The sequence below is a fragment of the Vicugna pacos genome, chromosome 19 (assembly GCF_048564905.1).
Source record: "Vicugna pacos chromosome 19, VicPac4, whole genome shotgun sequence".
NCBI lineage: Eukaryota > Metazoa > Chordata > Mammalia > Artiodactyla > Camelidae > Vicugna > Vicugna pacos.
Genome location: NC_133005.1, coordinates 4,773,398 through 4,787,703, shown reverse-complemented (window position 1 = coordinate 4,787,703; position 14,306 = coordinate 4,773,398). Strand labels below are relative to the sequence as shown.

At 51.0% G+C, this 14,306-nt stretch overlaps 1 protein-coding gene across 3 annotated transcripts in view; it reads left to right on the top strand.

Annotated features, from left to right (window-relative positions):
* The window catches only part of BANF2 (BANF family member 2), a 31,164-nt gene extending 17,299 nt beyond the window's left edge, over positions 1-13,865 (top strand). Inside the window, exons 2-4 of one of the 3 annotated variants that reach the window (XM_072943552.1) lie at positions 3,003-3,142; positions 5,456-5,584; positions 13,677-13,865. In XM_072943552.1, coding sequence (XP_072799653.1) covers positions 5,459-5,584; positions 13,677-13,823 — 273 coding nt within the window. In that variant the 5' untranslated portion in view covers positions 3,003-3,142; positions 5,456-5,458 and the 3' untranslated portion in view covers positions 13,824-13,865. Of the gene's footprint in view, positions 1-3,002; positions 3,143-5,174; positions 5,263-5,455; positions 5,585-13,676 lie in introns of those variants that run through there. The other 2 variants (XM_072943550.1, XM_072943551.1) reach the window with 2 other exon arrangements.
* Positions 13,866-14,306: the final 441 nt, after the last annotated feature.

Below are 14,306 nucleotides of genomic sequence, written 5' to 3'. Positions count from 1 at the left end.
ATCTTGAAGAGATACTTGTACACCCATATTCATAGCACCATAATTCGCAACAGCCGAAAGGTGGAAACAAGCCAAGTGCCCATCGATGGATGAATGGATAAACAAGATGTGATACACACATACAAGGTGAGCTTCCTTAAAATGGAAGAACATGATACAACATGGTTGAACCTGGGGGACATTATGCTAAGTGAAAGAAGCCAGTCGCAAAAGGACAAATACTGTGTGATTCCACTTCAGGAGGTTCCCAGAGCAGTCACGTTCATAGGGACACAGAGCAGAACGGGGGCTGCCAGGAGCTGTGGGGATGTGCGGGTGAGTAGTTGCTGTTCAATGGGTTTAAGAGTTTCAGTTCTGCAAGTTGGAAAGACTTCTGCAGATGAGTCGCCCAACAGTGGGAAAACGTGTAACACTACTGAACTATCCACTTAAGAATGGTTAAGACAGCACATTTTATGCTATGTATTTTACCACGATTAAATACAAAATAACATAAAAAGATTTAGTGGCATCACGCCATGCCTTGCTACTCAAAATGTGACTTGTGGGCCAGCAGCATCGACGTCTTCCAGGAACTTGTTAGAACTACAGCATCTCGGGTCCATCCCACACCTGCTGCAATCCAACATGCATTTTTCGACTAGACCTCTCCACCAGGGGGTTGGCATGTATGTCAGCCTTTGAGAAGTGCTGATTGTGATGGACTGAGGATCAGACCAGGGTTCAGAAGACGGAGCAGACAAGCTCATTCGCCTACCTAGCATCCGCCTCCTGTCTTCCCACATCCTAGAGAACCCAGTGTTCTCCACGCAGCCTTATGCTGGGAGGCTGACCTCATCCACACCCCGACGTGGTCCCAGTCCCCTGACCAGTGACTTGTTTAGGGCTCGGTGTGTGACCTGGTTCTGGCCAATGACACGTAGGGAAGTTCTGCTGAAGAGGTTCTGGGGACACTCAAGCAGAAATGGCCTTTGCTTCCTTTGGAAGGTCTCATGTCAGGACGATACCTGAGAAAATTCTGTAGGCACCTTGGGACCTTGGGGGCAGCTGGCCTGGTCCTTGAAAAGCAGAAGCACTGACTGACAAGACCCTGGGTCCACCTCACTGATGAATTTCGGGTTGTGTGAGATTAGAAATGTATTTATTGTTTAAGACCATTTGAGTCAGGATTTTCTTTTTCTTTCTTCCATTCCTTCTTTCTTTTTCTTTTTAATGGTGCTACTGGGGATTGAACCCAGGACCTCATGCATGCTAAGCACATGCTCTACCACTGAGCTATACCCTCCCCCTGAGTCAGGGTTTTCTGTTACCTGTAGCCCAGGGTTCCTCAACCTTGACCCTGTTGACGTCGGGGCAGGATAACTCTTTGTTGCGGAAGAGCAGCTGTGTGCATTACAGGAGGATAAGCAGCAACCCTGACCTTTACCCTTCAGATGCCGTTAGCACGTCCCCCTCCCTCAGCTGTGTCTCCAGACACACTGCCAAATGTTTGAGGGGGGACAGTTCACCCCCAGTTAAGAACCACTGTTGCAGACAAAGGCATCCTCATGAATGCAAAGACCTTTTCTTCAGCGGGCCCTGAGGAGGGAGAAGATTGCTCTGACTCCCCAGAGTGTCTCAAGGATCAGAGTGAGATCAGGTGTTTGAGAAAAGCAAACACACAGGGTGTTGCTAATCATTCGCTGTCTTTGGTGCTGCTGGTGCCTGGATAACAGTGTTGTACTTTCCATGGACCCTTAATAGGCAGAGATGTTTAACTTAACAGATGGCCAGCACGGATAGCGAGTGGAATTTTCCCTCGGCAAAGTCGGTGACCCCGCCAGCTCTCTCCCGGGCGTTTCCTCCTGCTCAGAAACCCTGATTTCTTGCCGCCCGGCCCTGAGCTGGGCCACCATCCCGCCTCATCGTCCCATGAGGTGATGGGCGCTGCTTTCACAGATGAAGAGGGATCAGCATATTTAATTGCTGACGAGAGAGATGGAAGCCCTCCACGTAGTAATGTACTCGCAGCTCACACGTCTGTGCTTCTGAGACCCGCAGAGTCAGGGGATGCCGGGCAGAGTCAGGGGATGCCGGGCAGCCTCTCCTGCTTTGGGTCCCCTTTCGAGAATCAGCCGACACACAGAGACCACTTTCCTCAGGAGCCCCCAGATCTGAAAATCAGTGCCTTGGGGTCCATCACTTCTTGGAGAATTTGGTTTCGTCCAAAGTGTTCCCTGGGCCAGGAAGTCTTACGAGGGGAGCTGGACTGTCCAGAAAGGTCTGCAGGAGAGTTGGGAGCGTGAGGACAGGCAGGGGGACCAGTGCTGTGAAAGGGAGGCATCTGAAAGCAATGGAAGCTTCTGTCACTTATGTTGTTGACTGTTTACCATGTGCCAGGTGCCGCGCTGGGCGCTGGGGGAGAGATAGGTGACAAAGGCCACTTGGAGGCAGCTGCGACCCTCAGGGGCCTCACCCTCTCCTGGAGGGGGCGTGTGTGGTAGTTGCTGGGCTGCTCTCCTAACCTTGCCCCATATCCCGGTGTGCCACCCCTGGTGCCTGCCCCCAGGCACAGGACCACCACCCCGATTTGGGGCCCCACCCCCACCCCTGCAACCCATGTGTTTGCAGGCCACTAACTCGCTCTCTGAACCAGAGGGAAGACATACACTGGACCGTAGTTAATGTCTTCGGCCTGGCACATGATGGTTTGGACTGGAGAAGGCGTATGTTGGCAGCTTCTAGGGGGAAACAGGGGAGGGGGCATGGCTTGCAACAGTGACGTCAGGCCCTGGTGCAGGCCGGCTGTTTCCACAAAGGAGACAAGCTAAGGGTCAAGCAGATAAAGGAAGGAAGGCAGAGTAAAGAGAGGTGCAGGGAAGTCAAGCTGGAACCCTTTTATTTTTGAAGTATAATCAATTTACAATGTTGTGTTAATTTCCGGTGTACGGAATAGTGATTCAGTTATATATGTGTATATACATATATATATATATTCCTTTTCATATTCTTTTTCATTATAGGCTATTACAAGGTATTGAATATAGTTCCCTGTGCTGGGCAGTTGGACCTTGTTGTTTATCTAAAGCTGGAGCCTTGATCAGACCACCTGTGACCCACCTCTGAACTTTTTGGTGGCATGTGCTGATAAACCTCTTTCTGGGTGAGCCAGCTGGAACCGGACTTTCTGTTGCTTGCTTCATAAACTAAGGGGATGCAACAAGGGGCAAACCTCTGTGTGGGCTGGCTGAAGGGAGACATCCGTGCAGAGGGCAGCAAGGCGGTCTTCACCCAAACCGGGAGGACGGTGCCCTCGTTTAGCGAAATGGCTGGTATTGGGGGGCTGCTTCACCCTGCGAAGCAGACCTTATGTGTACGGAGATGGCCTCTGTGATCTGACAGGGAATATCGGGGTGCTGGCTACCTCTGCGTCCTCACCAAAACCCTAGGGGATGCATTCGGGGGGAAGGTAGCCCTTTGGAGGGTGAAGAGGGATGAAAATACAGCTTTGCTAAGAGAGTCTATTTCTGTGGCCTGAGCAGGACTTGCTGGGTTGGAAAAGCTGGTTTATCCCACTGAAGTTAGAACACAGGTGACAAGTCAGGTGACTTAGCCAGAGGAAAGATTGGGGCCCAGAGAAAACATTATCCCCAGCTTCCAGGTCTCTCCCGAGCATCTCGGCTTAAGGATGTCACGTTGATAAAGCCTTATTTGGAAGTTGCAGCTGGGATATAGTGGGGTAAGGAGCAAATCTGAGGTGCCTCCCCACTGAGAGATGTAGAAAGATGCCCCTGATCTGAGGGGCAGGGCGGCAGGCCAGGCACAGAGGCCAGTTGCCAGATCAAGGGTACAGACCTGCAAAGATTTCCAACTTGAACCCCCAGCCCGTGGACTTGAAGAGAAGAAACCCAGTACATTCTTAAGGGAGCTGAGATGCTAAAGAAATTGGCCAACTAGGGGCCTGAGACTGCCCTGCCCAGAGCTTGTACCAAGAAGCAGCTGGTGCTAAAACAGTGGCCCTCCTTGGAAGGCATCGACCCCGAGCCCGCCCAGATGTTAACCAGGCAGTGGACCGTGGGGACCCCCCGAAACCCAGAACTGGGCCACCATCTTGTCTGACCGAGGGACTGGCTTCACCCTCAGGGCAAAGAATCCTCCATATTTCCTCAATATTGTGTGTACTACTGACCGATGGCAGCCGAATGTGTTTCCCATCCTCTCTTCCTCCAAAAGGAGACTTCCCCTTCTGGAAACTCTTATTGCAGATGTCCTGGGTTTTCCCAGCGTGGCTGGCTACACTGATGCTAGTGAGCTTCAGAATTTAGTTCCTAGGTTACCATCCCCTGCGTAGCTACTTCCAGACACGGTGGGGAGTATGATGCATCTCCCAGAAAACATGAACTTGAATCTGAATCCAGTTACTGGACGAATCATTGGGCTTCGCCCTTTTGGGGGAGGGGTGAGTTCGCCCTTTGGGGGAGGGGTGAGTCTATTTTAGCCAAGTGCAGGTTTTTCTGATGATTATGTAATGAGATAAGAGCGGACCAATGTTGGTCTGCCAAAAGGGAGGACCACAGTGGGACATTGTGGTTACCTTTCACACCCACCTCCCCTCATCTGGATTATAACCCTGATTTTGTCCCGGTAACTGCTTGAATGACAGCTTGTGTGGATTAGGGAAAGCTAACTGGGGCTGGGCACACGGCAGACCCTCAGCTCACACTGGTGACCCATTGCACACCTTCGAGACTCAACAAGGCCCTGCTTGGAACTTCTCAGAAACATGCTCTCTCTCCTTCTTTTGGGGTTGATTGGGGGGGGGTGTTATGAATGCTGGAGCTGCCATTTCACCACCATGAGGGGAACCAACCCAGACCGAAACCAACACAAGGAGGAAAAGGTGAAAGAATGAGAAACAAGGGTCTGTAACCCTGACTGTATCATCGCCCTCCCCTTGCTCTTGGACTTTAGAGCTCTGGAATGTCTTCTCTGATATTTGAGCCGGTTAAAGAGTTTTCTGCTACTTGCAACCACACAACCAACTAGTATACAGTGTGATGAAGGCTAAAATAAGAAATATGAAAAAGTGGTCGTGGTTAAGAAAGAAGGTAGGTTAACTAAGAGACACAGGCTGTTTCTTTAAGCAGTTAGAATGCTTGGAAAGTTGGAATGTTGGAAAGGAACCCAGCAGAGTTCTTACATGAAGCACACCCATCTCACGCAGATTTCTCGGACTCATCTGAGGCCATCCTACACACGTCTTAACCCATGCAGGGGCAATGGGTATGGAAAGGCCCTCAGAGCAGAGCATTACCCTCGGCATCTAAAAGTCCCCAGTCAATGTTGGCTGGTGGCGGGAAGCCCCCCATCTGTTGGCCCCAGCCCCCTAGTAGGCCAGCACTGAGCTCCCCGATGCCTATCCACACCGTGAGCAGCGGTCACCTCCTAACCCTGTTCCTCCCCACTGCTGTTGCAGAAGATGGATCACATGTCTCCCAGACTGAGAGCCTTCCTTTCTGAACCCATCGGAGAAAAGGATGTTGCCTGGGTAGACGGGGTCAGCCACGAGCTTGCAATCAATTTGGTCACCAAAGGTTTCAACAAGGTAATACCATTTTTCTTCTTTCTCGAGCCTCTCTTCCCCTAATCCTACCAGATGGTAGCCGCTGCCACATGTCCCCGCACGTGGCCATCAGAGAGCAAAGCTGCCACTTGGCAGGGCGCCACGTGCTCAGCGCTCCTGACCCGCGTGCTTGGGCAGGATCCAGGGTCCGTGGATGATGGGCAAATTGAACCACTTTGACTCAGAGCAGCTGGGCTGTGCCCGATTCGCTTGGTGCTCAAACACCCAGGGGTCAACCAAAGTAAGCCTGCCGCCCAAGTCTGGGTCTGAGCTGTCAGGATGGATGATTTGGGTGCACTCTCCACCCCCATGAAGAGACTCATGGGGTCCCACTTGTCCTGGCAATGGCAGGTGGAGTAATAGCAGCCTGGGGTCTACACCACAGAGTAAGAGGATGTGAGTTGTTCTAAGCTGTCACTAGCAGCCCAAGAGTGGCCTCACGGACAGCCAATGGAATTAGAACATTATTTTCTATGCACTCATCTTCATGGTGCTGTTACGAAGCTGCCTGGAACCTTAGAAGAGAAGGGGAGACGTTCCCAAAGAGAAGCAAAGGCAGGGAGTGAGTGGAAATTCACAGGCAGCGCTGCATGCTCGGTGGGGAGAAGCACCAACAGCGGAGCTGTCGCCGATCATTCCCTTCAGTTTTTAGAGTCAGCCCGCGCCACAGGGCAGGCAGAGGCTGGGCACCGCGGCGTGCACGGCTGCCCACCAGTCTGGTTGCCATCAGCCCGGGCCCCGCTGTTTCCAGGGGCATCTGAGCTACAGGGCCGGTGGTTTTCTGGTTGACACGCTGCTCTGTGCCAGTTGTTAAATATTCTGAATATCACCCCAATCTACCACCATTTAATATCCAATAGGTGGTATTACCAGGAAGCTGGATCGAGACAGATTTGATTCTTTCCTCCCAGGTAAGGGAGCTAGGGCCACTCCCAAGCAGGAGGGAAAGCTGGTAAGGCTGATTAGGGAAGACACTTTAAATTAAAAGTTACTTATCAGAGAAAATGATGGTCCCTTTTACTTTCCTATTGTGGTGTAACATAACCACACTGATATGAAGGGTTCAGCTCAATGAATTTTTACACACACACACACACACACACACACAGACCCACCACCTGGATCCGGTGATCAGACACCTCCAGAATTCCAAAAGGTTCTCTTGTGTGTCTTCCAGGCCGATGCCACCCCCCTCTCCCAGAAGTAACCACTATTTTGGCTTCTACCACCATGGATTTAATATTTCCATAATTGTGAGGTTTTATTGTTGTTCATCCATACTTATTTAAAAAAATTTTTTTTAATTTTTGTTTTGTTTTGGGGGAGGGTAATTAGGTTTACCTATTTATTTTGATGAAGATACTGGGAATTGATCCCAGGACCTCCTGCATGCTAAGTAAATATTTTAATTTACAGGTAGTAAATTTCACCTTTTTAACACACAGTTCTGCAAGTTTTGACAAGTGTGTGCAGTCATGTAGCCACTACCACAATCAAGACACAGAACAATCCCATTATGCCAAAATGTTCCCCACTGCCTTTCATATTTCCCATCTCAGCTGCTGGGAACTACTAATTTTTTTTCTGTCCCTATAGTTTTGCCTTTTCCAACTTAACTGTGTTTTAAATGACTCTACATAGGATGATAGGCATATTAAAGATAAAGGAATGAATGACTAATGGGAAATTTTCAGGCATTCGAGAACTTGCTACACAGCATCAGGGCTCTAAGGAAAAAGGAACTGGCCAGGTCCCTGGAGATCTACTCCTCTGTGGACCCGACCTCCTGTCTGGCTGTGACCAGCACTCCATTTCTAGGCCCTATTCGCTCTGAGAGCTACTAACTCCAGGCACTGACACTGGAGATTTTGCCTTCCTCCTCTGTGTTGAGCCCCTCACCCACCTGTGAATGAGATGAGAGTCGCTATCTCTACTTTACCAACGAGGAGAGAGACGCTCCGAGGAGTCAGAGCCCTGATGGAGGTCCTGAGTGAGGACCAGACAGCCGTGGGTTACATCGTCACAAACCACAAAGGAAGACCAGGGCGAGATGGTTACCCCAGCAGAGAGGGTGCTTCCACCGAGATTTGGTGCTGAGACCCTGTATTGCAGCCTGGAGCCTGGCCAGGCCTGTAAGAGGATCCAGCAGGAGACCCCGAGGTAGCACCTACAAGCTGAGCAGGTGCTTCTGGGCGAGGCCTGGTCTGCGCGCAGGGCCAGCAGCAAGAGCCTCTGGGGCAGGCGGGTCCCAGATGTAGCAAATAAGATGCCAGCTCCTAGAGTGCTTTTTTTTTTACTAGCTAAATATCACTGTAGGGCTTCTAACAGACTATTTTTAAGAGCAGTTTTAGGTTCACAGCAAAATTGAGCAGAAAGGACAGAGACGTTCCACCTCCCCCCAGCCCTCATACACAGCCTCCCCCAGAGTGGTCTGTTGTTCCAGCAGAATCGACACTGACAAGTTACCTCCCAGGCCTGTGGTTTATATGAGGCTTCACTCTCGGTGCAGCACCTTCTATGGGTTTGGACAAGTGCATAATAACACGTACCCACCATCGTAACATCCCGCAGAGCTGCTCCATGTCCCACCATCCTCTGAGCTCCTGGGTCCTGTGCCCTGCCTGTGGGAGGCCCGAGCCTGCGTGGGGAGGGACACCTCTCCAGCCTCGGGCTGGCCTCTGCTGGGGTGTGGCAGCCCCCTCCCCAGGATGGGGGTCCCCAGGGTTTCTTGGCTGTGAGCAGAACCCCCTCAGGTTCCATTCCTGCTGGTGACAGCTTCCTCGGCCTTGTCCCATGGGTGCTGGCCCTTTCTGCACCCTTTCTGAGGACCTGCCAGGACATAGACCCTTGAAGCTGCCCTCAGCCCTGCTTGCCTGTGCCCCTCACTCAGCCACTCCCAAGACCCTAGGATGCTGGAGCCTGGGGAGGCCAGGACTTATCAGGGCATCTGTCCCTCCCTCGGGCTGTGGCCCTGAATGGGGGCAGGTGTGGTGGCACCTCTCAAGTTCTCTTCTCCTCAATTCCTGCCCCGTACAGGTCAAACTTCCATTTCTTCTTCAACAGAAGGTGTCGGGGTGTTGGGAGGGGACCGCCCCCACGTCCCTCAGTACTTTCCCTGAGATCTGTACGTGCCTCAGACAGTTCTCTGGCTCAGTTTCAGCCGTGACTGTCTGAACTATTGATTCTGCTATGGACTCACCCAAGTCTCAAAAGTCAAAAATGCGGCTCTCTGGGTAATTTCATGCCTGCCCTTCCCTGGAGCCATCAGCTGCAGTCTGGTGACCTGGACCTCGGCCGTCCAGTGCGGTGCCACCGGCCACTTGTACTGGTTGAGTTCACATCTGAATCGAGGTGTGCTATAAACATAAAATACACACGGCCACATTCAGGATTCAATATCTGCCCCCAAAATTGAAAAATATCTCATTAATAGTTTTTATGGATTACATGTTGAAATAATATTTTAGAAATATGGGAGAAAAACATTATTAGAATTCATTTCACCTGTTTCTTTCCCCCTTTTGCTGTGGTGGCTAGAAAATTGGAGACTGCATATGTGCTGGCTCACATGAGACTTCCCCCGGTCGGCGCTGGTCTAGATTTAAGGGCAGAAGGGCTGCCAAGGTGAAAGGAATGACCAGAAAAGGGAAACCACATCGTGCCCAGGGTGCTCAAGGTTGCCTTATGTCCTCTTGTCCCCCAACTCCACCCCCATGCTCCACAGACTCTTCATGGACCGCAAACACATGAGGGGACCACCCTGCGGAATCAAGGCTCCTCTCAAAGTAGACTTTTGTCCCCTTCAAGGCCACACGCACAGCCCACCCGCTCTGGGATGCAAGCCCTCCTCCTGCCCACCCGCCCCGCCTAATTACCGAGCGTTCAGTGCACCCCTTGCTGTTACATGCATCCGTTGATTTTTTTTTTCTGTGCATTACGTCAAAGGTACTGCTCCTTTTGGTGTCCTCCCATATCGTCCCTGAGGCAAAGGGTTGCCCTATGTTCTTTGCACTTCTTCTCTATGAAAACGCCGCCCGGGGGGAGTGAAGTTCCAGGCACTCGGTAGATCAGAGTCGTGGGGCAGTGCTCGGCGGGCGAGCGCGGTGCTATGGGGGGACGAACCCTGGAGTTATCCCAACCGCGTGGGAGGAAGTTTAACATCCCCGAATCCGGTTTGGCTCAGTGTTCTTTGAAGACCCTGTGAAGTCACATTCATGTGCCGAAACCTTCCTCGTGAAAGGCACTTGGAAGAAGAGAGTGGGGTCGATGTTCTGGGTGCCTACCTGCTTCCCGAGTCTCTCCCACCTAAGAGAACTAGCACACGCTGTTTGCTCCATCTCAGGCATGGTTCTAAGTGCATTACATATATCTCTTTTATTTAATCATCAAAAAACCCTGTAAGGTACACTGTTTCATCTTTTATTTTACTGAAGAGGAAACAGGCACAAAGAAAGCCTCCAGGGAACTCGCTCCAAGTCACTCAAGGTTAGAGAGATGACATTTGAATCTGGGCAGACAGGCTCTGGAATGGGCAGTAGGGCACTGGACCGCCCTGCCTGCTGTCTCGGCCCTACAAGGGGTCAGCCACGTAAGTTTGGGGTTACCCTGTGTAGGGTTGCCAGATAAAACACAGGATGCCCAGTTGAGTTTGAAGTTCAGTTAAACAAATAATTTGGGGTAGGGGTAGGTATAGCTCAGGGGTAGAGTGCGTGCTTAGCATGCACAAGGTCCTGGGTTCAATCCCCATCACCTCCATTAAAATAAATAAATAAAAACCTAACTACTCCCCTCCCAAAAAAATAAAAACACACAAAAATTTTTAATCTAAAAAGAATATCTAATATCTTTTTAAAAAAGAATATCTAAAATAAATAAATAAATAATTTTTTAGTACAAGGATGTCCTAGGGAGACAGGGAGGAGAAAGATGAAGGGGCACTGGATTGAGCATTCACCTTTCCAACAAGGAGTTTTAAACTGGAAACGACTGAGAGATGCTGGATTTGCGAGGTGGTCATCGGCTCTCGGGAGGCCATGAAGGCTGAAGAGCCAGCGTCCAGTTAGAGGAGGAGAAAGAAAGATGTTCATCACACAAGGAAGCCTCGTGGTGCTGTAAAGCGCGTTCACCGTGGGCGCGGAGGAGCTGGGAACTTGCAGAGGGGACGTGGCAGCTTGAGAACGAGGGGGCCGGGCTACGTATCTCTGTTTGAAAAGGCCAGGTGTCCTAGTGAAGACCGAAAGTTTCAATTAACGTGAACCAGGACCAGCTACCTAATTTGCGGGGCCCCGTGCGAAATGAAGATGGGAGGCGCCTGGTTCAAATTCACTAAGAATTACAAGATGATGGCAGCAGAGCCTGAAAACAAGTTGCGGGGACTCTCCGAGTGCAGGGTCTGTGTGGGGGCGGGGTCACAGCCAAGGGACCCCAACCCTGGTGCAGACTCAGATGCTGCTCCTGTTTGGCTAGGAATGGGCAGGGTGAATTGGGGGGCGGGCCAGACCTGCGCCCTGTTAGGACTTGGCGTTGAGGGGGAAGTCTTCCCTTGGCCACCTCCTGCCACGTGGGCAAAGGATGCCCCAGGAAGGAATGAGCATCCCCGGCTTTGAGGTGGCCACTGTCCAGGCCGGTGGGAATCGGAAACATCTGCCAGGGTTTCTGCGTCAGTCTCCCCGCAGCCAGATTGCTGTGAGCTGTGGTCCGAGGAGGGAGAGGGTGGTTCCTCTTCTCCCCATCATGGGCTCGCTTTCTGGAGCCTGCAGAGAAATGCAGAGGGGCCCTAGCAGGGCCATGATGGGAGCCCCCAACTCCAGCTTAACTTTCCCTCCCTGCCACAGGCTGGAAGTTGGAGGGTAAACCCAGACGGAAAGGGGAGAAGGGAGCATCAAGTTGCAACTTGGCTCCCAAGACAGCAAGATGAGGCCCTTTTGCCTGCAGCATTCCTGGAAACTTCACCTCTGGTCCCACAAGCCATGCATTCCCTGCCATCCTAGCCGCTCCGCGCGGAGGCTCTGATTACTGGACCGGCTAATGCCAGTGGCTGGGATAGCAGAGGTGCCAGGCCAGACGGCAGACGGCTGGGATGCTGGGGGAGGAGACTGAGGAGAACCCGGGTCTTAACCTCCTGGGCTCTTAGTGACTCCATCTGGAGAATGGGATGGGGCACACGTGAGAATCCGATGGAGTAAAGCGTGTCAGTGCTCAAAAGTGCCATTTACTATTGTAATTATCATCAGCGATGTTCCCTCCCCTGGGACAAAGCTCTGTTTCTCAATCCTGCTCCACGGACCACACCCCACCAACACCTACTGCACCAACGGGCTCAATCAACATTCAGTAAATGTCTATATTTTTAAAACACTGAATTAATACACATCTCAGTAAAATCACCACTGAAAAGACAAGGATACCAATAAAGCAAAATCAAATCATTCTGAGCAACTACACTGCTTTTTACAAAAGACAGTTGAAGCAAAAGTTTAAAATGACCATGAAAGCTGGTTTTCTTCTCTTTTGAACAGCTGGATCTCAACTAAAAATTGTAAAACCCCAAACTCCCAACACTTGGGTATATTTTACCACTGGAATTCAGCTTTTATTCAATTTCGCTTTTTAAAAAATACATTCCCTTTGGTTACGATGAAGTTTGCTTGGTTTTATGTAACCGAAAGTACACAGAGGCCAGCGGGTTTTCCTGGAGAGGGCCCAGGACTCCCGGCCTGGACACTGGCTCTCATTCATTCTAGACTGGACTGCCGCTGAACCAGCCCCAGGAGACGCGCATTGACTGTGACCTTAAATCTACAGGCTTTCCCAATCAGTGGCCCAGGGGTCTGTGTCCTCAGACATCTCTTTTTCCACATGGTCCTTGGTCCTCAGCAGTAACAGTGATAAAACAGCACAAGAGGAATGGGAAAGCTCTCAGGACAAGGATTCGGAAAACCGGAGAATGCCATAGAACTTTGAATCGTGGGGTAATTTAATCTTTCCTTTGTGTGAATTTTTCACCCAGAGAGATTCTTCGGAGGAGGAAGAGGGGCAGGGTTCAGCTCGCTTCATACCTGTCATGCTCCTCCTGCAGGGCTCCATCTTCCAGGACAAAGAAAGGAATTTGCATTTTTTGAATGGTCTTGCAGTTGAGTTCACACAATTCAGTTTGCAGGGTGGGGCAGAGCAGATCACCTGTCTTTGGAAGATGCAGAAACTGAAGCTTGGAATCTGCAGGTTCTCACTTCAGGCTAACTGAGTTGCCTGTGGTCACACAGTTGGTTTGCGAAAACAAATTGACGCTATCGTGCCCTTCACCTGCTGGTCCCATGCGCAGTGGTTCTCAGTTGAGGGAGATTCTGTCCTCTGGGGACACCTGCCAATGTCTGGAGGAGGTTATGACGGTCCCAGTTCAAGGAAGAGGGATATACCCATTCAGTGGCCCAGGGGTCTGTGGCCTCAAGTGCGTAGAGGACAGGAATGCTGCTAAACTTCCAACAGTGCACCCCAAGTCCCCTGGAGTCTCCCAGAGTCCCCCGGAGTCCCCGGCCCCAACCCAGAGTCCTCACAGGTGTAACAGTGCCAAGGGTTGGAAACTTTGCGCCGGAACAATTGAGGAAGTGATGGGGTGGGAGCAGCTCTAACTCCTGTGTGTGTGCGTGTCTCCGAGAGAAATACTAGATCACAGGACCCAAGGGATCATCAGAGGGACACAAGGCTCTTGCTACTCAAAATATTTTTCCTGGACCAGCATCAGAAATGCAGGGTCCCGGGCCTCACCCTAGACTTACTGAGTCCAAAGCTGCCTTTTAACAGGATTCCCAAGTGATGCGTGTGCCCATTAAAGTTGAGAAGGACAAGGTCAGGTTCATCCCAGGCTGGACAGCCCCCAAAGCCACCTGGAGAGATGCACGTTTAACTTGACCTTACATCTCCCCAAGGGCGTCTCGGAATCCCCATGGCCCGGGTCAGGGTTTCAGGACCTGCCCCGAAGCGGACCCGAGCCCCCGCCTTTGATTCTGTCCGGAGTCCTCGTGCACGGACTCACAGATCTGAGTACGGTCCCCCCCACCCCCGTGTTCCTCCGCAGGCCTACATCCTGTTGGGACAGTTCCTTCTGATGCACAAGAACGAAGCCGAGTTTCAGAAGTGGCTCATTTGCTGCTGCGGCGCCACCGAGTACGAGGCCCAGGAGAGCTCGAACTGCCTGAAGGAGTGGTGCTCCTGCTTCCTGTAGACCGTGCTCCCGGGGCGCCCATACATGCCGCCTGCGCACCCAGACTGGCTGCGAGTCGTTCTTTTTGTTTTTCGCTTTAATGATACCCAGTCTTTTAAAAAAGCAGCTCAAGAATATCAAGGCCAAACACAAGAAAAACGGCCCCCAGATTCCACCACCCAGAAACAGCTGTACTTTTCACGAAAGTCACGCCAGCCGTCTCTTAGCATACATTTACATAAACGGGTGGGTTATTTTATTTAAAAATGGTAATTCACACAAACTACTGTATGCAGAACAGATAAGCAGCAAGGTCCTACTGGAGAGCCCAGGGAACTCTATTCAGTAGCTTGTAATGGCCTATAGTGAAAAAGAATGTGCATAGATATACATAGAGAGAGAATGTATACACACATAACTGAATCACTGTGCTGTACACCAGAAACTAACACAACACTGTAAATCAACCATACTTCAATAAAAATTAATCACTTAATTAAAATG